At 47.5% G+C, this 23,982-nt stretch overlaps 1 protein-coding gene across 2 annotated transcripts; it reads right to left on the bottom strand.

Annotated features, from left to right (window-relative positions):
- Nucleotides 1-621: 621 nt before the first annotated feature.
- On the bottom strand, nt 622-20,619 carry LOC311122495 (AT-rich interactive domain-containing protein 1A-like). 2 transcript variants are annotated; one of them, XM_084158072.1, is made up of 20 exons: nt 19,421-20,619; nt 15,637-15,855; nt 14,867-15,490; nt 14,546-14,680; nt 13,596-13,836; nt 13,216-13,305; nt 12,681-12,854; nt 11,666-12,011; nt 9,703-9,848; nt 9,083-9,189; nt 8,595-8,810; nt 8,124-8,328; nt 6,974-7,103; nt 6,609-6,796; nt 6,357-6,516; nt 5,986-6,111; nt 5,655-5,751; nt 4,656-5,529; nt 4,318-4,448; nt 622-3,831 (listed from the first exon to the last, which is right to left on the bottom strand). In XM_084158072.1, the coding sequence occupies exons 1-20, from the start codon at nt 20,333-20,335 to the stop codon at nt 1,903-1,905; spliced, it is 7,053 nt and encodes a 2,350-aa protein (XP_084014198.1). In that variant the 5' UTR covers nt 20,336-20,619; the 3' UTR covers nt 622-1,902. The 2 variants fall into 2 exon arrangements, with proteins under 2 accessions (XP_084014198.1, XP_084014199.1); XM_084158073.1 differs by having other exon boundaries at nt 8,601-8,810.
- Between the last annotated feature and the right edge of the window lie 3,363 nt (nt 20,620-23,982).

Genomic DNA, 23,982 nt, shown 5'->3' with positions numbered 1-23,982 from the left:
TCGAGTGAAAAAGGGACATTGTATCCAGCTGTTAAACAGAGTGGAATAATATTTGCTTTGAATGATGTTCAGTTATCATTGTTGCATAATGAAATACTACAATAACTTTTACGACCTTTCATAAATATACTAATTACGATACCATATAAAGTATGTGGTCCTCTGTAGCTCAGCTGGTAGAGCACGGCGCTTGTAACGCCAAGGTAGTGGGTTCGATCCCCGGGACCACCCATACACAAAAATGTATGCACGCATGACTGTAAGTCGCTTTGGATAAAAGCGTCTGCTAAATGGCATATAAAATGCCATATAAAAGTATAGATTCATCATTTATCAACAAGACTAGTTTGTCTTGATTCAAACCGTAGAAAGTAGTCATAACCAAAGAAGCAGAGACAAGGGTGCTTCTTTGATCATGGGGGATTGCACACTAGTGAGCAGGCTTTTATCCCAGCCCAGTACTAACATAATAACCTGATTCAGCTTATCAAGCTTGGCCATTAGTTGAATCAAGTGTTCTAGTACTGGGCTGGAATAAAAACAAACTGCTTTTTAATAAATTGTACATCTGAGAAAAAGACACTTCAAGTCCAATGGAACAAAACCATCAAACATCTTACGAAGATTTCATGTACATTTATTCTTACCACGTGGAACATATAGTATAAAGATTTCATACTGAATAAATGATATTCATTGAGCCAAAAAATGGGAAAAGGAGGAATTTACATGTTTTTAGCTACATAGTCTGAAATACAAATATGCAGAATCCATATCACTGGAGAAAATAACTGTCAAATGTGTGTTTCTTCATCTAGAGTTTTGTTGTTGTACCAGGAGGAGATAACAGATTTGACCCGAGTCTGCCGTACTAAGGAGCCGTGGAGTGAGAGGCCGGAGGAGAGAGGGTCTATCAGCAGGGACTGGATGACAGGAACCAAAGTCATGGGTCACCTTCATTCCTCATCAACAAAAAGTGTGGGAATAGTGACACGGACAGAGACAGACACAGAGAAAGGAAGTGTAATGTACAACATCATATATACACCACAGCAAAGCTGCATCTGAAGTTGAAAACCAGTCCTAAGAGGTGATTTCTTTTACAAGGGTCAATTCATACAATCAAGGGATAAAGAAAGGAGGTAAGGGTGTTGTAGTAGGTTCTCGGTACTTTGGGGAAAGCCTTTTTAGCTTTTAACGTCCAAACTAAAATGACCTTTTAAAACTCTAGTACAGCTGCATTGTCAACGTTTTTCTGTATGAAACTTGTTTACAGAATGCTTGACACTCAAGAGCAGTACGGCACAGAAAATGCCCTACAATCTACTGCACAGGCCTCCCCAGTGAAGGTGTCTGTCAACAGCCTACAAAGTTGTAGGCTGACTGGTTAGCATCCAATTACAGCAGCTATACCATCAGACCAGTCCGTTCCTCAGTCTGCTTTACCTCCAAACATGAACCAGAGTCTGACTCACTCACTGTGCTCTCGAGGGGAGAGAAAGGGCACACATTATCCCCAAACTTACTGTAAACGAGACAGCAACTTTGGTTACAATTTGTTTTTCAGCTATTTATTTATCTTTATTAAAAATACCCCCTCCCCCCAACGTGTGGAACACTCCTAAACCCGGGTTCTCCACTCCATGTCATCTAGTTGGAATTAATGTTACAAGTTGTGTCAGTTTGTGGAGTCTAAGGTTTGTAAATCCACCACTGCAGCTTCGTGATGTCCCTTCTCCTTGAGTGAGAACAGCAAGAGCGGGCTCAGAGAGTGGAATCTGAAGGGTTTGCATAAATTAAAAACAGTCACTTGAACTTTCCCTGCCCCCGACACACATACAAGCCAGGTTGTAACCAGGGGGTGAAACCCAGAGGAGGTGGAGCCATAGCTCCCTACAGCTGTCATGACTGGCCAATCAGAAAGAGTACATCGCAGATGACGTGAGACACCACCGAGTTCATGAGCGGTGACACGGAGAGGTCGAGGAGGCGCGACTCGTACAGTGTGAACTCTGAGTGGTTCTCCTCCACCTTGGCCAAGGCGTGCAGGGCCCGGGCCGCCCGCCGCATCATGTCATTACTGGTGGGCTCCAAGTGCATCCCCTGCAGGTGCAGCAGAGAGCTCTGGCTCTGCTGTAGCTGGGTGGCCGCCAGGCTATCCTCCAAGAAGCCCAGGAGGTTACCCACGCTTCCCTTCTGCACAGCGATGGCACGCGCTGCCATGCTGTCTCCCTGGGCCAGGTTGGCCAGCAACACCACCGACATCTCCCTGCAGACGGCCACCTTTCTCTCCCCAACCAGCCGCACCAAGGTCCCATACAGCTTCTCTAACCGACCCAACGGCGGCGTGGCCAGGACCAGGTCCACATTGTTGTCTTGGATGCTCAGCTTGCTGAGGGTCTCCAGGACCAGTCTCTGGGGTGACATTGCGCTGTGGGGCCCCAACGTGGGGAAGGGGTCCTGGGCCTCAGCCGAGGGGCACACGGCCCAGTGGAGGAGGCCGTCCAGCAGCGGAAGGCAGATGCTCTCGGGGTAGATGGAGAGGTCCAGCTGGCCAGAGATGTTGGCCAGAGTGACCAGGCCGTTCTCCCTCAGCAGCGACAGGCAGTCCCACCACCATTCGTCCCTCTGGCCAAGGCTGTCATCAGACTCCTCCTCCTTTTCGTAGGTGAGCGGGGCCTGCTTCCTCTCAGGGTGGCGGTGGTGCAGCAGCACTAGGCGACCCAGCAGCAGCATGAGGCCCGGGTGTTTGGACATCTCCTGGTCATTGCCAGGCACGAAGGAGAGGCTGCGCACAATGTTGGAGACGCAGATGCAGCGGCGGGCCAGAGCGTCCTGCCAGTTGGCCAGCGTAACCAGTGGGCCCTCGTCTTTGCTGTGAGGCTCGTCCTCCACCACACGCTGGGGGACCTGCTGACCAGGAGGGCCGCTCGGTTTGTCGTTCTCCTGCTGGCTCTGGGGCTCTTCCGTCTGTGATGTTTCCTCTGTCTCAGCTTCCGAGCGCTCGGACTTCCCCTCCTTACTGTCGGCTGAGGTGCTGGTTGATGTTGAGGCCTTCTCTGTGGATGATGGCTGGGAGGGCCTCCGATCTTCCTCCCCCTTCTCCTTGTCTTTCTCTGTGGTGGTAGCATTGTCCTTGTCCCCCACCATCTCTGGTTCTGGCCTTTTCCTCCTGGCTGTGGGGACGACCAGCACCCGTTCTCGTGGCTCCAGGAAGTCTTCCCTCCTCTCAAAGTGGGTCTGGATGTGTTCCGTGCTGTCTCCCCCGCCGGCGCTCCAGTGGAGCAGCCCACTGTCAAACTCCTGCACTTTGCCTCTCTGGCTTGCCCTGCCTGCTGCAAACGGGTCCTTCTTCCGTACCATCTTGAGGGGGAGCTTGTCGAACTTGCTAGCCTGTTTGGGTCTCTCCTGGGGGGTAGCCGGGCCCAGGGCAGGGGGGTCCGATGAAGAGCTGGGCTGCTCAAATGAAGAGGAGCTCTTCCCCCTCTTCTCCTCATCTTCAGCGTCCTTCTCTTTCAGAGTGTCCTGTTCCGAGCACGACTCCTGCTCATCCTCTTGCTTCACCTGAGCCTGTCCCTCGAATGTCGTCCCGGCCGGTTGGTTTGAACGCTGCACCACCTCCTCCTCCTCTTCTTCCTCATTGTCATCATCCTCCTCTCCCTCCACCTCCATGTCCTCATCTTCCGTGCAGCTCCAGTCTCGGTCCAGGGCTTCAGGGTCCAGTAGAGTCCTCTGGCCGGGGTCGCCCACCTCGTACTCGCGCAGGATGCCGAAGATCTCGATGAGACAGCGCCGGAAGTACTCCACCACCAGCTCCAGCAGGCCAGGCAGCTGAGGAGGAGGAAATGGAGGAGAAGATTAATAGTTTGCATTGTATGATATGGACGACAGAAAATCTGGAAAAGGGTTTGGGAATTTAATAAAATGTGAAAGGATAAATGTAAAAAGAAAAAGCCCTACTAAATCAGAAAATATGACATTCCTGATTGTATAGGTTAACCATGTAGGGGTTTTATTAAATAAAACCTCTTATCCCACATTGTGGCCAGTGTAATAACAATAATTTGGTGGGTGCTTATATTTGTCCTATTTGCGTGTATTAATATTATGTGTAAATTGTTTTTTTGCATATCCGACTCTCCCCAAGACACCCTCGGCGAGTGGGGTCACGGCCAGGGTCTGGTGCAATTAGGGTTAAGTGCCTTACTCAAGGGCACTGACAGATTTTTCAACTTGTCGGTCTGGGATTCGAACTAGCGACCTTTCGGTTACTGGCCCAAAGCTGTAAGCGCTAGGCTACCTGTCTTGTTAGCTCACCGTATTGAGGTTGAAGGTGGAGATGCTGTTGTCATCATACAGGAGGATGTTGATAGTGTCCAGGGCCCACGTGCTCTCAGCCAGCAGGCCAGACTTTAGGGACATCATCACCCTCCAAGCCTCTGGGGTCCCTATGGAGATATACAAATACAGTATTTTAACTCAAGCTGATACCCTTCACAGAGCTGATGGACCACACAATACACAAACTTTCATAGAGATCCGAAGCAACCTATCATTGTAGTGTCCAAATGTGATCCCTAAATAGTGAATATTGTATATTGCATGTATAATAATTTTGTGATTGTGGGTGGTGTTGTGGGTTGTAATGGCCATACCGATATCTTTCGTGGTGAGGCGTCGGCGTGGTTTTAGGACGGGGTGGGTGGCCTCCACTGAGCCTGGGGGAAAGGGCATGTCTCTACGGATCAGAGGGGACTGCACAGACTGGGGCACTATGTGAGAGGCAGGAACCGGGGGCCCCGCCTTTTGCATCTTGATGCCACTGTGCATGTAGGGAGATTTACTGGGCGACGTCCGGCTCTCCATGGGGCCCCCACGAGGCATGGGGGAGGGACTGGACACCTGTGGAATGTGGTTCTGCATGGCCTGAGCGGATTGGTAGTTGGACTGTAGGGTGCGGGTCATGGGCGGGCCCGTCCCTCCAGGGCCGTAGGGGGGCTGCCGAGGGCCCATCTGACCTGGCCCCCATTGGCCCTCGTGGTTCATGCGCTGCTCCGATGACATCATTTCCTCCGAACCGCGGTTCAGGCCGGGTCCCTGGGCTGAGCCCCCTGGTGGACCACCCTGCCGGTTGGGGTAGTTGCCGGGATAGTTCATCTCCCCGCGGCCCTGCCACATGCCACCCTGGGGGCCGTCGGGGCCTGGCTGCATCATCTGAGGGGGCATGGAGGGCTGGGCGTTGAGCCCCGTGGCGGCCTGCATGCGCTCCCTGTTGAAGGGGAAGGGGAACTGGCCCTGGGGACCAGATACGCGGCGATCAGTGCCGGGGAAGGAGCCGCCACTGTACTGGGGTTGGTACATCTCTGGCTGGCCAGCAGGGGGTGCAGAGGCCGCTGCTGGCTGCTGCTGCTGCGGTTGTTGTTGCTGCTGCTGCTGCTGCTGTGTACCTCCACTGAAGGGCCCGCTGTACATCTCCCCCTCGTGACGCTTCGCCGGTGGGTAGCCCCCTTCCACGGGACGCTTGTAGTTCTGCACAGAGCAAAGACGCTTAGTTAGACGGTGTTATTACATTGGCTAGTGGTTACTACATTACAGTTTGTTATTTACAGTGACGTCACACTTCCAGTGCATTTGCAGTGAGTTGGAGCCTTCACCTGTTGTTGCTGTGGGTACATTCCTGGCTGCTGATTGGGATAGGAACCTCCAGGGGGAGTACCATGGCCAGGATATTGATTACCATAGGAATCATTCCTGTAAACAACCACAACACATCAGCAAGACATTCCACATAAGCCGAGTGCCTATATACCTAATATTGCTACAGTATACTGCTAGTATGCCAATAAACCCTCATTGTGAAAAACAACCCAATCTTTAAAATATTGCAAGACTATAAATGCTGGGACAGTCAGTGCATGGTGTGTGTCTGCACAAGTCTGTGCCAGCCCTCTCCTGAGATAGAGGGTTGCTGGGTTGTGAACTGACCGTGGCTGCTGCTGTGGTGGGTAGCGGTTTGGCGAGTACATCCCTGTGTCGGTGTTGGCGGGCATCAGGTTTGGCTGCGGTGCAACAGATCCCATGCTGCCCTCTGGGCCCATCCCCTGCTCTGGCCTGGTAAACAACACCATACAGGACAAGGTTGGTTGACCATACTTAGTACAAATAATTTCCATTAAAAAAGGAAATGAGCAGACTTCTACACATTCACTATGCAGTCAAAGATGGTGTCTGTATAGAAATAGAAATATACTCAATATGGCCGCCAGTCCACCCATCATAGACACACTGACTTGAATTTGGATGTCCTTTCTAAGTAATTATATTTCTATGGTCTGTAAGCGTGGGTAGGGTCTTACCTCCTCTCGTAGCCTTGTCCGTAAGGTCCTGGTCCGTACTGCTGTCTCTGAGCCATCGACATGTTCCCCATAGCACCTGGTGGAGGGCCGCGGTTAAACTGCTGCTGCTCAGCAATCCCACTGTTAGGACCCTGACTGGCAGGCAAGAACTGCTCCCCAACTGGAAAGAAATACACACTCCGTCAGCAAGGGACCCAGCTTCCCAGCACCATCAGTTTCTAGGGATCTTTCTTGCAGCCCTCTTCTACCCACCTTTCCGCATGGCACCAAAGGGGTCTTTGTTAGGCCCTGGACCCTCGTAGGGCCCTGGACCCATGCGAGCTGGCATCTCTGGGGTACTCATGCCAGACTGGTAGCCAGAGTTAGGGGTCATGGAGTTCCTTCTGGGGAAAGCAGGGTCACTACCGTCAGCAAATGGGTCCTGCAGCGCCACATTGCTCCTAAAAGATAGAGGGACGTTTAGTGAGTAAATAGGGGTTTAACAAAGCAGCTAAAAACAGAGTTGGGGTGAATTCCATTTAAATTCAATAAGTAAATTAAAATTCCAATTGAAGAATTGAATCTCCTGAATGCAATGGATAACTCAAAGAGGATGAGATTGAAGCACTGCGACTCACCTGGCTCCGGGTGGCATCTGGGTGGGGTGTGGGGTGGAGGCGGGTGTGGGGGGCTTGAGGTCGCTGCCCTCGGCCATGGAGCTGCTGGTGGACTGGGGGGTCTGAGGGCCCTGGAGAGAGCCTGACCCAGCTACCGGAACAAAAGAGGGACATTTCAGTTAGAGAGAGTTGGGTATACATAACTTTCACCGGGTGGTTCAAGACCTGAATGCTGATTGTCTGAAAGCCATGGCATATCAAACCGTATACCACAGGTATGACAATAATTACTATTTACTGGTCTAATTACATTGGTGAGCAGTTTATAATATCAATAAGGCACCTTGGGGGTTTGTGGTATATGGCTAATATACTAAGGCTACGCGTTGCGTCGTGCCTAAGAACAGCCCTTAGCCGTGGTATATTGGCCATATACCACACCTTCTCGGGCCTTATTGCTTAATTATACAGGTCCTTCAATCGACATTTCTACCGGCACTAGACTGGGGCGACATTATCTATATGAATGCAGCTGCCACTTCATTAAAGCCGTTAGATACAGTTAACATAGTGCACGTCGTTTTATTACGGCGTCAGGTTCAGTACACATCACTGCATTCTTTACCAGAAAGTAAGCTGGCCCTCTTTGAATTCAAGTAGGTCGATTCATCGCTTTCTTTTTATTCATAAAGCTCTCTTAAAAAAAAAACAGCCACCGTACCTAACTTCGTTAATAACTAATAATAAGTATGAGTTACCATACCCGGTCTCAGGGATGGCTAACACATGAAATCTCTTCAGTCTCCTCAGAGTTAGGTAAATCTGCTTTTCCCTACAACTGGATGTTCTGGTGCCTCTCGGGCAGTTCAAAATGTTGACCTCTTTGCTGATGAATGCGATTGTTATTTTTTATAAAAATATATATTTGTATTATATTGTATTTTGTAAATTATGCGTATGCAGGGCTCCCTTGTGGAAGAGACCTTGGTCTCAATGGGACTCCCTGTTAAAACTTAACTTCACAACGGAAATACATGTTTCATATTTTGCTACGAAAATTAGGGTTTCATATTGGACAAGACCAGGTAGTCCCAACCAGTTTCAGTCCGCAGTCCGTTTGATGCCTAATAATTACGACCCAGCATAGTGTGGATAACCGTCTGGCACTGACCTGGGGAGGGTGGCTGGACCTTGGCCTGGTTGGCCTTCTTGTTGTCAGTGATGATCTCAGGAGGGGGGTCCTCCCCGCGTTCGATCTTGCACTCAAAGGCGTATAGACACTGGATGTACTGCTTCTTCAAGGAGCTGGCGGCGCTGCTCGACGTGCCAACGTTCAGGTTGGTGGACAGCTCACGCCACTTCTTGTTCTTGTTCACCTGGACATAGAGCATGAAGACAGAGACATTAAAACAGGGACCAGAGATAAGGGGATGAGGTGTGTTTGTTCTAAGGTGTGTTTGTTCTAAGGTGTGTTTGTGCGTGTGTTCTACTTATTTATTAAACCTATATTTATCCAGGAATTCCCATTGAGGTCAGAAGACCTCTTTTACAGGGGAGACCTGGCCAAGAGGGCAGCTCAATAGGAAAACACACAGATCAAACACACTACAGTGCATGCATGCATAGTACAGCACAAACCTACACTGACCTGTGCGAAGCCTCCAATCTCCTTGACCGAGACGTAGAGTCTGAAGAGATCCAGGGGCTTGCGGCCCACAGCAGGCAGGTTGGTCATGCCCATGGCTTTCTCTTCGATAAAGCCCAGGTAGCGGTCCACCCACATCTTCCTCTCGAGCTCGGGGCCCAGCTCGTACAGACGCGTGATCTTCTCGTTGGTTGTCGTGGAAGAGCTCGACTTCTGGAAGGCGTCAAGAGAATACACAAGACGTCAAGAGAGAGCCGTCGCGAGGGAAAGGGTTGGGTTATAAACCCATTGGTCTTATTCCCCTTTAGTAGCTAGCTCACTGGCAACTGTAATAACCACGGAATAAAGTCAAAAGTATGATTGTCACACGCGTGTTAACAGTTTACAAACAATATGGTTTATAACGTCGTTTATTTTAACATACACACAAGCCCGCAAACAAAATTGTCCCAAGTGGACAGACAAAGTCATCATTATCTTATCACCTTGGATTTAGTCGGTTCCGCTTTCGGTGTTCCGTCCACTTTGTTGTTCATCTTTTGGCCCTGGTTCATTTTCCCATCCATACCAAACTCTGGACTCGGGGCCATACCTAGGTACAAGGGTACATTGAGGGGTTGAGAACTGTTCAACGGCTTTTGAACAACAATTCTCTGGATTAGGACATATACCAAACAACTGCTGAACGACCATAAGAGGCAGCTGACATTTTTTTATATTCTAATTTCAGAGCAATACAGACTAACAACAAAGTTTCCCTTATAGAACTTATTCATACCGCGGCCATTGTTCATTGACCAAAGTTATCTTCTAACAGGATAGGAAATGCTCTGGTGAAACCAATGCAAAAACTTTCCTCAAGTGTGACCTGTAGATTAACAACCACTGCACTAAAACAATCTTTGTTTTGGAAAACTCATGCTTAGCTACCCGCACTATCAGTCTATGCTAGAACTTTCAGATGAGAAAAAGGTCTATTGTGAAAACACTGCAGACAAATTGCATCAGGCCTTACTTACTGGCCACTGTCCCAACCAAAGTAATCCTACCATATCAGAAATACCTGGGGCACCATGGTGCAACAGTATTGGACTACAGTACTCACCACTGGAGTTATTGGCCATGTTGGGCCCCATAGGGAAAGGCGGGCCAACCTGCGCGTTCATCATGCCAGGCATGTTGTTCATGGGAGGGCCATAGGGGGCACCAGAGCCCATCATGCCAGGGGACATGTTGGGGTAGCCAGGCATCCTGAACGATGAGGGACAACCACACTTTTAGCATGTAGCATGATATCAGAGTAAAAAACATTCCTCTCCTATAGAGAAATTAATCTCTTATGCTGAAAAACAATCAGTTATGCAACTATATCACTAAATAAGAAAGAGTGTGTTATGAGTGCCATTGCAAGGGGGAATTCCTTGAGTTCTTGATACGAAAATGGCTAGTGACTTTGTACACCTGTGAAGACTGTAAAGACTAAAGACGGAAAATATCCTGACTCTGCATCTGAATTCTCCAATGCATTTCATGTGTTTAGATGTAATGTGAGAGCCAGGTATTCCTCGTAGTGACAGGGTCTGGAGAACATCTCATCTGCCTCTCCCCTGTCTACCTCTCAGTGAGTCTGTCCTCATCTCATCGGTTATCTCCTCTGTTCTTTATTTCCCGCTGCTCTAATCACTCCTCCTCTCACTACCTTCACTGGACCTTCAACGTAGAAGAAAACCTGCTAGTTAGGACCAGATAACGCATACTCAACCAATTAACAATGATAAAAAAATAACATTATATTGGGTGGAGGCACACACCTGTCTATATAAGGTCCCACAGTTGACAGTGCATGTCAGAGCAAAAACCAAGCCATGAGGTCAAAGGAATTGTCCGTAGAGCTCCGAGAAAGGAGTGTGTCGAGGCACAGATCTGGGGAAGGGTACCAATAAATGTCTGCAGCATTGAAGGTCCCCAAGAACACAGTGGCCTCCATCATTCTTAAATGGAAGAAGTTTGGAACCACCAAGACTCTTCCTAGAGCTGGCCGCCCGGCCAAACTGAGCAATCGGGGGAGAAGGGCCTTGGTCAGGGAGGTGACCAAGAACCCGATGGTCACTCTGACAGAGCTCTAGAGTTCCTCTGTGGAGATGGGAGAACCTTCCAGAAGGACAACCATCTTCGCAGCACTCCACCAATCAGGCCTTTATGGTAGAGTGGCCAGACAGAAGCCACTCCTAAGTAAAAGGCACATGACAGCCCTCTTGGAGTTTGCCAAAAGGCACCTAAAGGACTGTCAGACCATGAGAAACAAGATTCTCTGCTCTGATGAAACCAATATTGAACTCTTTGGCCTGAATGCCAAGCGTCACGTCTGGAAGAAACGTGTCACCATCTCTACGGTGAAGCTGTGGGGATGCTTTTCAGTGGCAGGGACTGGGAGACTAGTCAGGATCGAAGGAAAGATGAACAGAGCAATGTACAGAGAGATCCTTGATGAAAACCTGCTCCAGGGCGTTCAGGACCTCAGACTGGGGGCCAAGGTTCACCTTCCAACAGGACAATGACCCTAAGCACACACCCAAGACAACGCAGGAGTGGCTCCGGGACAAGTCTCTGAATGTCCTTGAGTGGCTCAGCAAGAGCCCGGACTTGAACCCGATTTAACATCTCTGGAGAAACCTGAAAATAGCTGTGCAGCGACGCTCCCCATCCAACCTGACAGAGCTGGAGAGGATCTGCAGAGAAGAATGGGAGAAACTCCCCAATTACAGGTGTGCCAAGCTTGTAGCGTCATACCCAAGAAGACTCGAGGCTGTAATCTCTGCCAAAGGTGCTTGAACAAAGTACTGAGTAAAGGGTCTGAATACTTATGTAAATGTCAAATTTCAGTTCTTATTTTTAATAAATTCTAAAAACCTGTTTTTGCTTCGTCATTATGGGGTATTGTGTGTAGATGGATGAGGGGGAAAAAATATTTCATTAATTTTAGAATAAGGCGTAACAAAATGTGGGTCTGAATACTTTCAGAGTGCACTGTACATGTGTAATATGGGTTAGTAAAGAGCATAGTGTACCTGCTGTGTATGGAGTTGGTAGCAGTGTGCTGCATTACTACGGCTGCAGCCTCCTGGGCCTTCCGGTTGAGGCCGGGGGGAGGGCACATCCCTGAGCCCACCTGAGGTGGCATGTTGCCCATGTTGGGTGGCATGTTGGGCCCCATGTTGGGGCCATAGGGACGCACTCCCATCTGGCCCGGAGGCATTCTACCAGGGGGGATGCCCGCGTACGGTGGCCCCCCTTGCCCAGACATGGGGTTCATGGGGTTGCCAATGCCAGGGCCGGGGTTCATGGGGTTGCCCATGCCAGGGCCGGGGTAGTTGGCATTGGGCATGTTGTTGTAGCCAGGTTGCCGGGGGTAACCTGTAGTAGAATGGATAAAAACAGTGTGTGTAAAAAATGTATGTGTAACAAAAAAACACTGCTCAGGTGACATTGGGAAGACTAGTTATATGCGCAAAACATCAAACTAAATCTTTAATCAACTTGGGGTTCTATTGTAAAAGGTGGACTTGACTGCAAATGTCAGTTGAAGTTGTACAAGGCACTACAGGGAGCTGGCAGTGGGAGCTGTGCACACTGAGCGCTGAGCCTGCCATCACAGTGGCAGCGCTACTGACAGGGGGGTGTCTGCTATGTCAGCTGACTATTCTCCATGGTTAAAAATAGCTGTGCTAGACTCAGAGAGGGAGGGATGAGCTGATAGGATGGAATTCCTATGAGGCAAAAAATACATATTTCATAGGTTTGGATGGGGGAACAAACAAGAAGCAACTTGACAGGATGGTGAGATAATTAAGTGGGAAGCATTTATACATTGGCAGTCAGAGGACAACCAAAATGTTAAAGCTCAAAATGATTAAAAGTATATTTGGTATTTCAACAGAGTTATTATTTTTCAAGTCTACCAAATGTTTAAATTTTAACATAAAATAGAACTTACTTCTCTTAATGCAAAACTAAACCAAAGGATCCTTTAACTAATTGCCACGAGACCCTCTACTTTGTTGCAGTGTAACCCACAGAACTCACCTTGTGGGCCATACTGCCCACCCTGAGGTCCATAGCCCCCCATCGAGTTGTTCTGCTGCTGATAAGGCCCCATCCCAGGGTGCATCTGGCCTCCAGAGGACTGTCGGGGTGACAGGGGAGAGGCAGACTGTGGTGAGCTGTAGGGGGGCATCTGGGGGTTTCTCTGCATGAACCCTGGCAGGGTCAAAGAAGAGAGAGTGAAAGAGATGTTAATCCTCCAACAAAACACTGGAAATCTCTCATAAGACACATCAGAACGCCTCGGTACAGAAAATAGCTAGTATTTAGTTAGAAAGTACATAGTAAAATGGCAATTACAAAGTATTAACCAATTATACACTGTGTAAAATTATTTGAAGTAAGTACCAGAAAGTACCCATTGTTACCACACAATGTTCTAGTAAGTACCAGGTAAATACCAGTGGTACCATAAAAGAAAGTGCAACCAAAGTTTCTTTAAAACAGCACACTGTCAGTGGTCTCTGCAGAGCAGGGTGGTACTGTGTGAGGGGATTCTCAGTCAGGATGAACTCACCTCTGTCCTGGGCCATGGGAGACTGGCTCATGGCGGGGTGCAGACTCCCGTCAGACTGCACACTCGATGGCCTGGGGGGCATCTGGGTCCCTAAACAACAGAAGGGTTATCTCAGTATGTAAATAAGACGTCTGAGTAGGAACAAGGCCACTAATGTCCCTTAAAATATTGTTAATCAAAATGACATTAGATTGAAACACTGGAGCTAATGCAGCCAAGCAGCTTTATGGTTTTAAAAGGTGCTAGGCTGCAGTAGCTCCAGTGTTTCAATCCATGGCCATTTTGTTGTCATTGTGTATTTGTATAACAAATGACATGTGTCCTAGTACATGTCAGAAAAACCCATGTATGTGCGCGCATACTTGTGTACGTGTGCTCACCTGGCATTGTGGCGGGTGAGAGGGGCCCCGTGCGGGAAGTGGTGGCACTGGCGGGGGAGCCGGCGGGTGACGGCGAGGGCCCTCGGATGCCTGGCAGGTGGGGAGAGGTGTGGGGCGAGAAGGGCGACTGGGCCAGGTTGCTCTGCTCGCCCTGGCTGCTTGACACACCTGAAGTGCTCACGCCAGGACTCAGAGCGCCATCCGTGCCCGTGGGTAGGTCATCGATGGAGCCTGAGAGATCCTGCAGACACACAAGACAGGAGAGAGCGGGACCTATGGTGAGGAGACGCTGTGGAAAAACGCTGGCCTGATAGAATCGACATGACAGCCATTAGCTGACTGTACAGTTAGCAGTGAGTCGTCTTGATAACAACTCCATGCATTTCCTGTAGCTCTGTCTACTAGCACAACAGAAGCACATACAGGATAATCTCCTCAGTCTTGGAAAGCATGATAGCACACTTTCTACTAGGTTTGGAGACGTGACACACACACAGTTATCCTTATTTATCTTGTTGAGGAAGAGAGAGCATATTAGAGCAGGGGGTTGTCATGGTTACGGGGGATGTATGCCGACTCAGCGCAGAGCAACCCTGCCATGTGAATCTGATACACGCTCTCACACACACACACACACACGAGCGGCGCGTGCGCTTTCGCTCTCGTTTTACCCATGCCCGAGCTCTGCTCAAATTCACTAATATTCATCTCCCAGACTCCCACACAACATTTCTGCAAGTCCACAACACAAGAAACACTACACATGCCCAATGACATCTACAGACACACACACACAATAAACAGGGGTTGCATTAATTAACCACAACAGCCCACACAATGGTTTTACTATGTGAAGACTAAAATGGGTCACATGGAAGCATGCAAACATGTTTCAATGCATTATGATTTCAGAACAATGTAATCATTTGATTTATAAATGTATAGCATACCTTTGCACAGGTTGGGTGAGGACTCACCGGTAGGCTGGACGGCCGGCCTTGCAGGCTGACGTCCTCTGAGACACTTTTGGGCTGGTTGGAGGGAGGGGCGCTAGACTGGGAACTGAACGAGTCCTGGGATATCTCCTGGGGGAGAGAACGAGACAATCAATATTGAAGAGCATTCACATATATGCGGACATGAGAATACACAACGTGACAATACCAATGCCTTCCATCTGCAGAGCAAGTATGGCAACCGGTACTGCACGTTCAATGACGATATCAAAAGGTACCTCAATCATAAAACATAAATTGCACACTCAGTTGTACCTGCTGTGGTGGAGGAGGGAAGCGTTGGTAAGGTGACTGTTGTGACTGTTGTTGTTGCAGCTGTTGTTGTTGCTGTGGAGGATTCTGGGAGTAGGATGCAGGCTGGCCCTGTGGATGCTGGCTGTGACCTGGTGCTTGCTGAGGGGGTTGAGAGGGTGTCTGGGGTTGCTGCTGCTGCTGTGGGCCCTGCGTGGGTGGATAGCTAGGCTGGGGCTGCGACCCTGCTGGGACCTGGGAGCTGGCCTGCTGTGGAGGCTGGCTGGGAGGCCCCTGCAGCTGGGGATAAGGAGGCTGACCAGACTGGGCCTGAGCCTGGGCCGGACCCTGGGAGTAGGGCGGCTGAGACTGCGGGGGCCCTTGGGATGGACCTGGCTGCGGGCCCTGGGACTGGGGGGGCATGTGGGGCTGTGGATAGGGTGGCCCACCCTGGGCGTGTGAGGCTGATGTCTGGGGAGGGTGGGACTGCTGAGGGTAGGATGTCTGACCACCCTGCTGACCCGGTGGTGCCTGGGGGTAGGGCCCTTGCTGCTGGCCTGGGTGTGAAGCCTGGCCCTGTTGGCCGTAGTAGGGCCCTTGGCTCTGAGGCCCATAGCCTCCTGGTCCCTGCTGTCCATAAGATGGCATCTATACACAAATACAGACCCCAGAGTTAGAAAACAAGCAAATGGGTAGGGATATGACAAGCAAGCCATATAGTAGTGTGTGAAGAGGAGGGCTGATTCAGGTGTGAGATTAATGTAGGAATAAATCAGATCGATGACACCACTGACCTGCTGCCCGTACTGCATGCCCCCCATAGCCCCAGGGGTGCGGCCCTGCATGCCCACCGGGTATCTCTGGGAACCAAGGGGACCGTAGCCTTGGCCCGGGTATGCATGACCCTGCTGGGCTCCTGGGGGAGGCCCCTGCCCAGGCTGTTGGGAGTATGGACTGCCTCCTCCGTACGGCTGGCCTCTCATTTTAGCCATCGGATCCATTGCACCTGGGGGCTGTGGAGCAGAAACAAAGATCAAATACATGAACAACACTTCATAACATGAACACTATAAAAAAATACTGAGCGGTACGGGTGACAGGATGTACCATAGATCACAAAAGACTTGGATACGGGCAGATGACTATACTATAGTTTATAGGCACTTTAATTATCTAGCAGGGGTCTCTCATGCAAGCAAGCAAACTCACACATTTCAAGCTTCCCAACACAGCAAGCGCTATAGGGAGGCCTTTTCCTATCCTGATAGGCACAAATAAAAAAATATGACAGAAGGCAAGTCCACAGAACACACGAGAGCATTACTAGAGCAAAGGGAACGAGGGGAGTTTTTTTTTTCTCTCTCACATTTCCCACGGTCATTAACCTGACTTTTACCTTTCTGTGCCATAGTTACAGAAGTCAACAGAGCTATATATCTCATCTCAAATGGAGGGCAGTCTGCCCAATCTTAAACCCATCCCAGCTGTGCTCCTGTTTGGTCCGGGGCCAAGCCGGTTTCCCTTTTTGGGAAGAAGGCAATTCTGGCTCTGAATGAATGACATCAAACGGAGGGAGAAGTAGCCTACTCACGCTACTCTGTTATGATGTGAACACCACTAACTATGAGTCAGGTATCCTTTCAATGGAGAATGTTTTCTTAAATCTCTAGGCCTCCCTCTCCTCAACATTATAATTTCACTCTATGTAAATGGCTAACCCATAGGCCTATCAGTTTAACTTGCTCAACTCAAAACAACCTAAACAACGGTCGTCAAAACATTTCATGTCGATAACAATGTTAATAACAACCAATGGACAAGCTAATGAAAACATAAGCATTAATTTACCACAGTGGATTCTTATGGGTTTGGTTTCTTTATCTGTACCCTTGTCAATGCACACTGCTCTGAGACTTGAGACAGCTCTGGAACCTCACTGCTAAACAAAGGCCTTTAGAAATGGTAGGGCAAAAAGCCTTTCTTGACATTTCCCAGCTTCCAGATAATGAATTGAAAGAAATAAAAGCAGCACATGGCTAATCTGCATAAGACAGAGTGGAGACTCCCTAGGCGGGGGAGAGGCGGCTGGACTGTCTCTGTGATTGGCCAAGGGGGGGTTAGAAGGAATTCTTAGTCACACATAGAGACAGTGGCACATGAGCTAGAGCAGCTACTCATATCACATACACACGGCTCATGTTCACCTCGCTATGCAGTGTCAACACCTAACCTTGCCTCAGGAATACATCTGTATGTCATTGATAGATGAACCCATCAAATGGCACATAGTGGATGATGTCTCCCTAACACATTACCATTGGCATGCATTACCATCACAAACCTAACAAAGATCCTATTGATGACCAAAACATTGTCAGGTAGAAGTTTGTTAGGGAAGAAGTAAAGGTGTGTGAGTATTACTGCTTTACTATGCTGGTGAGTTATGACATGTAACCAAAGTCAGCTGGGCATACATCAGACAGGCCACACTGTAGTCTCGAAGCATGTACATACATTTCAAGACAGTTGGGTTAGTTCTGGGCGATATTCATGGATTAGATATGTAGCCAGAGCAGATTTCATCTTTACATGATATTTACATTGGTCAGTGGTCATGCCCAAATATGATTGCGCCAAATTGTGTTATCAGGTACTGCAGCAAGTTCTTGTTGTTACCTACATAAGGGTTTCCCAAACTTAGTCCTAAGGCCCCCCCCTGGGTGCACGTTTTGGTTTTTGCCCTAGCACTAAACAGCTGATTCAAATAACCAACTCACCATCAAGCTGATTATTTGAAATCAGCTGTGTTGTTCAAGGCCAAAAAGCGCACCCAGGGGTGCCCCAGGACCAAGTTTGGAAAACCCTGGCTTACATTGGTCAAATTCAGTTGCTTCCAAATGTGAAAAACCCTGACAAAATAAAGGCTGTGCAACCTGAACTTGTCAAATAATCATGTTAATTTAGCACTATCTGTATTTCAAATTCATATCACACCCACACAGTCTTATGGTCCTTCAAATTGTTATTGGGATAAATGTTAAAATTTTTGTGATATGGATTGTTTGTGATGGATTGCTCATCTGGCATCTTGTTTACACAGCTCAACCACTAAGAAAAATTGTTGTTTTATATTTGTAGCTTTTAAATGCATGGTGCAGATACAAAAACTATTTAAATGGATCTTTGATCAAAAATGAGAGGAAATAGTGGGTGCTTAACAATGAGGGTAAAGATACCCTCAAGATACTATAGCCATTTTCATCTGCTTTTCTTTATAGGATGGTGCAAATACAGTTCTTTACTTATACATGTAGGCTATAGAGTTCCGTAAACCCTTCTATTTACCATGTTGGCCACGGTTGCTGTTTTGTTCATGAATCTAGAAATTCAACAGGTTATACCATGTAAAAAAATTAACATTAGCTGAAAAACTTGCTGGCACAGAAAATGGCACACAATATCAAACTGGATTAACAAAGGTTAAACGTGATTAACTTGGTCAATGGGCCAAACTCTGACCATTTCTCCTTATTCTAGAATGCATGTTGAATAGTGCAAACAGGCATGTCATAGGTCTGGGAAACATGATTGAAAAGTAGTAATTTAGAGAAATTGCCAAAAATATGTTTAGTATGAGCAATCATGGATTTGTGCAGTGTGGGGGTGTGCACTTATCAGGAACTGTTGTTGCTTTACATCATATGTAATTATAAATGGCCAAGAGCAGGATGAGGAGCCAATCAGATCTCAGCTAGCATGTCAAACCAAGACCAACTGTCTACTGGCTTTGACAGCAGGATTTTTACCTCCGCAATTCAAATCCCAGAGCAAAGCAATGTGCAGTCAGCCACTCAAATCACTAGGCTAATGTTTATAAGCAGAATGCGGTGGGGGGAAGCAGTTCCTGGCAGCATAGGCGCCAAATGACAGTTTCAGAAATAAATAGGTCAGTGTGTGATGATTAAAATGTAACATTTTACATAATTTAGTTACTCGTGCAGTCCACGTCAAATCACTTTCAAAACACACGTACACTTGAGTCTCGGCAACATCAGTGTTCTGGCCTTGCTAATGTTGTGCATTTCCTTCACAATTTCCACAATGATCAAAACAGACTCGTCGACATAAAAATGTATAGTCTATTCATAAAACATTAAATTGTATTCCAAAACGACTGACGTTGGCAGTGCAAACAAAATAAATAGCCCTACTATGGAATAACTGTTTAATTACGTTATATACCGCCCTGCCGAGAAACAAGTCTGGGTAATGAATATACGCCTTAGAGCTTTTTCACCTCTTTCAAGATTCGGGCCTCCTTCATTCTCTTAACGTTCAAAGTTCCATTTCATAAGGAGGATTACCGAAGAATAGTTGCCTGAACGTGACACATTTCATACCAACCAAACAAATACTGTTTAATGAGGTGATGTTGGAAAAACGAGAGGCAGCCATTTTAGAGTGTCTTTACAAGCAAACTGGCTAGCAACAATGGCTGGCCTGCTACGTTGTGAACTACATACATAAGATTACACCAAATGTACAGTAATAAAGGTTCAGTGGAACATGGGCCTTTACCTGGCTTCTACCTAGGGGTTGCCCTGTACTTCCAGGGCTCATAGGCGGTGGATGATGGGTCCTTTGTTGCCAACCCGGATTCCCCCCTCCATACTGACCGCTACTGCCCGTGTCTGTTGGTCCCTTACTAGCTCCTTCCTGATTACTATATTCAGTAGATGGGTAATTTGGATATACCCGCGTGGAGCTTGGGGAGGTTAGGAGCTGGTTGAGGGTTGGGGTAGACGTTGGCTGTGGATTCCCCATATTATATCTCTGATTGTTGTACGATGCAGACATTGCTGTGGGTCCTCCTGCTGGTTGCTGCTTAACGTTAGCTGGTTGTCCCCCAGCTGCCGGAGCCTGGGTATTACGCGAGGGGTTCATGCCGTATCCTTGGCCAGAATAGGGAGTTCTGTTCGGGAATGGATTGTAATTGTTAAACTGGTGGTTAGAAAAGCCATGGTCGTGCGAATTGGGTTGATATGGGTCCATCATATTGCTCGATTGCACGGCTGGACCTGCAGCAGCTGCCATGCCAGGGCTTTGTTGTCCGCCATGTTGATGAAAAGGGGCCCGGCCGTAGTGTTGACTATATCCATAAGAAGGTGGAGGAAAACCAGACCCGTGGTGGTGTACCATCCCGGGATGGTTATTCCCCTCGGATCCAATGGAATCATTCTGATTATTATTAGTCCTGGACGGGTTCCCGTTCCCGTTCTTCATCTCAGGTTCCCCTCCTCCCCCTGCATTTCCAACATCGGCCCCGTCGTGCAGATCCCCCCGGCCCGGAGATCCGCGCTCTAATCCCGGCTGCTTGTTTTCCTGCTGCTTTTCCCCCAGTATAGAATCCTCCTTTGGGTCTCGATCCGGCTTCTTTAGTTCGGAAGGCGGGCTTGTGTTGAGAGTGGCGGCGCTGGCGACCTGAGCGGCCATAATACCCCCCTCTCTCCGCGAGTCAGTCACAATCAAACGCTAGCATTGAATATAAATAATTGTTTATAACCATTTATCCTTGTCCCGATTCATTCCCACCCCTTTCACCGGACCGAATCCGGTTTTGTCTCCCGATTCCGATGTGAAAATAATTGGACACGTAATAATAAATCTCAAGGATGCATAAAAACAGACAAATATTCTGGGGGCTCTTTTACTGAGCCTGAGTGTAGGCAAGGAACCGAGCGAACCAGCACGAGGCTCCGCGAGATACAGCCATTTTACTGAGCCGTATAGACATAAGTAAAGTACGGATTAGACTCAGTGGGAACACGGAGTGGATTCGTTCATTTTTACATTGTATAAGGGCACACGAGTGGTTGCATTTATAAAGTGATGTTTGGGTTTTAAATGCAACTATTCTCAAAACATGCGTCTTTGCTTTGTTCCATTCTATCGACTGTTTTTGAACAATTCAACATGAGACAGGCCAAGCAGGAACCTGATGATTGAGTGGTCATGTTTCATGATTTGGAAGTCTGAATAATAATAACTATTATTTACGTTGTTTCATTATGATGTATCCACGTTCAACGAATGTCGTTTGGTTGAAAGACTCCTGCTCTGGGCAAGGACTGAGTGTGAGGGGGTAGCATTTCACCAGTGTCGATGTGTCATCGTGTGCGAACTGCGGAGCGCAATACGGGATGAGGCCGCAAGAATGAATGAGGAAGTGAAAATAAAAACTAAATAAGATAGTCACACAAATCAGCTACAATCTGGTCATGTTAGCATGTTCTAAATATCAAAATTCAGTTGGGCCCTAAAATGGATATTAGCTCAGAATTTTAGAGGGAAAACCTTGCCTGAACGAGACTACTAATGTCCCCTCTCACTAATTCCCCCGCCCTCTCCCTACCCACCCCCTCTGTCTCTCGCTCCTAACAGCAGCCGCGCTAGCAGAAACACTCCTCTTGTGAGTGTGGGGGATGGGCAGTGAACACAGCTTTCTCAACCGCCAACATTGAACTACGCTGGCCAACCCTGACCTTGCCCCACTCACATCAATAGCTACTCAGAGTAAATTTTGTATGTTTTTTTAATTAACATTTTGTACCATGTTCTTTGGGTGTATTAAAAATCCTTAATCTAAAATTCATTCTGTTCGTTCAACTGTTTTTGTTAGAGCCCACTTTTTGTGTGTGTGTGGTTGCATTGAAGCCATATTCTGATCAATGTGAGATAAATCTACAGTCCCCCCCCCCCCATACACACACACAGTTGTACAGGGGGCAATAAGGAAAAAGGCAGGAAGTGCCAGTCAGGAGGCACACTCACATGTATAAACATTCACAACTCAACCTCACATTCTCCCTGACACACCCACTCATAGCCTGAGAGTGATGATCAGTCCCAGACAATCACATACACACGTAAACACACACATTGTCTGGAGTGTGCTGAGGAAGGAGGTGCCACTCTATGATACACACACTAGGGAATGCTCGACAGAAGTGCTACTCGGTAACCCTTTCACAGACAAGAACACATCGACAACACTCTTCATGAATGATGGTTCTTTGCCCAGTGCTCTAAAACTATAACAAAATATGTTGATGTGCCCTTGAGCAAGGCACATAACCCTAATTTGCTCCTGGGTTGGCATTCTACTATGGCTGATCCTGTAAAACAACACAATTCACTGCACCTATCCGGTGTATTTGACAATAAAACAACATCTAGATTTGTATAATGGCAGTCGGGATATGGCCTTTCAAGGTACTACAGCCTGCCATTATTTTTCCTATGTTAGCACCATCTGTGTCTGCACCTAGCCTACATCCCCAATTGAGATGAGAAGAAGCATCTATCTAGAGGTCCATACTAAATATCAATCTTAAACAGCCATTTTTTAATACAAGGTAAATGTAGCAGAAAAGCCTGTAAGGATTTTGACCTTTCACTAAGGACAAAAGGTCTCAGAGGAGATATGTAAATAATTGTCCCCATTCTCTCAAAGCCACTATACTATATATACATAAGGGAAGAGGCAGGAGTTTTTGCCGCTTTGGAAGACATGCAGGGCCTTCCCATCCCAGAGAACAGACACAGGGCCAGTTGTGCAGAAACACAGATTTAATGTAGCTTCCTCTCCTGACTTCGTTTTTTTTTTATGCTTTGGCCACCTGTAAAAGCTGGAGTAGAATTTTTAAAGGAATCTAAGGAAGGGGATTTGGATACACTGGTGCCATCTCCTGGTCAGAAAGAAACTTAAAACAAATACAGTACCCTAAATAGAGCTCCTATTTTTAATGAACAAAAATATAAATGCAACATGTAAAGTGTTGGTTTCATGAGCTGAAATAAAAGACGCCAGAATTTTTCCATACGCACAAAAAGCTTATTTCTCTCAAATTGTGCACAAATGTGTTTACATCCCTGTTAGTTAACATTTCTCCTTTGCAAAGATAATCCATCCACCTCACAGGTGTGGCATATCAAGAAGCTGATTAAACAGCATGCTCATTACACAGGTGCACTTTGTGCTGGGGACAATATAAGGCTACCCTAAAATGTGCAGTTTTCTCACAACACAATGCCACAGATTTCTCAAGTTTTGAAGGAGCGTGCAATTGGCATGCTGACTGACGGAATGTCCACCAGAACTGTTGCCAGAGAATATAATGTTCAGTTCTCTACCATAAGCCGCCTTCAACATTGTTTTAGAGAATTTGGTAGTACGTCCAACCGGCCTCACAACCGCAGATCATGTGTAACCATGCCAACCCAGGACCTCCACATCCGGCTTCTTCACCTACAGGGATCGTCTGAGACCCCACTCGGGAGACCCCACTGAGGAGTATTTCTGTCTGTAATAAAGACCTTTTGTGGGGAAAAACTCATTCTGATTGGCTGGGCCTGGCATCCCAGTGGGTGGGCCTTCCCAGGCCCACCCATGGCTGTGCCCCTGCCCAGTCATGTGAAATCCATAGATTAGGGCCTAATGAATTTATTTCAACTGACAGATTTCCTTATATGAACTGTAACTCAGTAAAATCGTTGAAATTGTTGCATGTTGCGTTTATATTTTTGTTCAGTATACAGTGGGGGAAAAAAGTATTTAGTCAGCCAACAATTGTGCAAGTTCTCCCACTTAAAAAGATGAGAGAGGCCTGTAATGTTCATCATAGGTACACGTCAACTATGACAGACAAATTGAGAAAAAAGAATCCAGAAAATCACATTGTAGGATTTTTTATGAATTTATTTGCAAATTATGGTGGAAAATAAGTATTTGGTCAATAACAAAAGTTTCTCAATACTTTGTTATATACCCCTTGTTGGCAATGACACAGGTCAAACGTTTTCTGTAAGTCTTCACAAGGTTTTCACACACTGTTGCTGGTATTTTGGCCCATTCCTCCATGCAGATCTCCTCTAGAGCAGTGATGTTTTGGGGCTGTCGCTGGGCAACACAGACTTTCAACTCCCTCCAAAGATTTTCTATGGGGTTGAGATCTGGAGACTGGCTAGGCCACTCCAGGACCTTGAAATGCTTCTTACGAAGCCACTCCTTCGTTGCCCGGGAGGTGTGTTTGGGATCATTGTCATGCTAAAAGACCCAGCCACGTTTCATCTTCAATGCC

The sequence above is a fragment of the Coregonus lavaretus genome, assembly GCF_964263955.1.
Source record: "Coregonus lavaretus genome assembly, chromosome: 3".
In the NCBI taxonomy this organism is placed as follows: Eukaryota; Metazoa; Chordata; class Actinopteri; order Salmoniformes; family Salmonidae; genus Coregonus; species Coregonus lavaretus.
Note: the sequence above shows the minus strand (reverse complement) of the source record. Positions and strands in the feature narration are given on the sequence as shown.

Coding starts and splice junctions, on each gene's coding strand:
- LOC311122495 (XM_084158072.1), bottom strand. CDS start 20,335: ATGGCCGCTCAGGTCGCCAGCGCCGCCACTCTCAACACAAGCCCGCCT. Junction 14,681..14,866: donor TCCCTCCTCCACCACAGCAG/GTACAACTGAGT, acceptor TCTCTCCCCCAG/GAGATATCCCAGGACTCGTT. Junction 5,752..5,985: donor CCACCACAGCAGCAGCCACG/GTCAGTTCACAA, acceptor GGTTGTTTACAG/GAATGATTCCTATGGTAATC.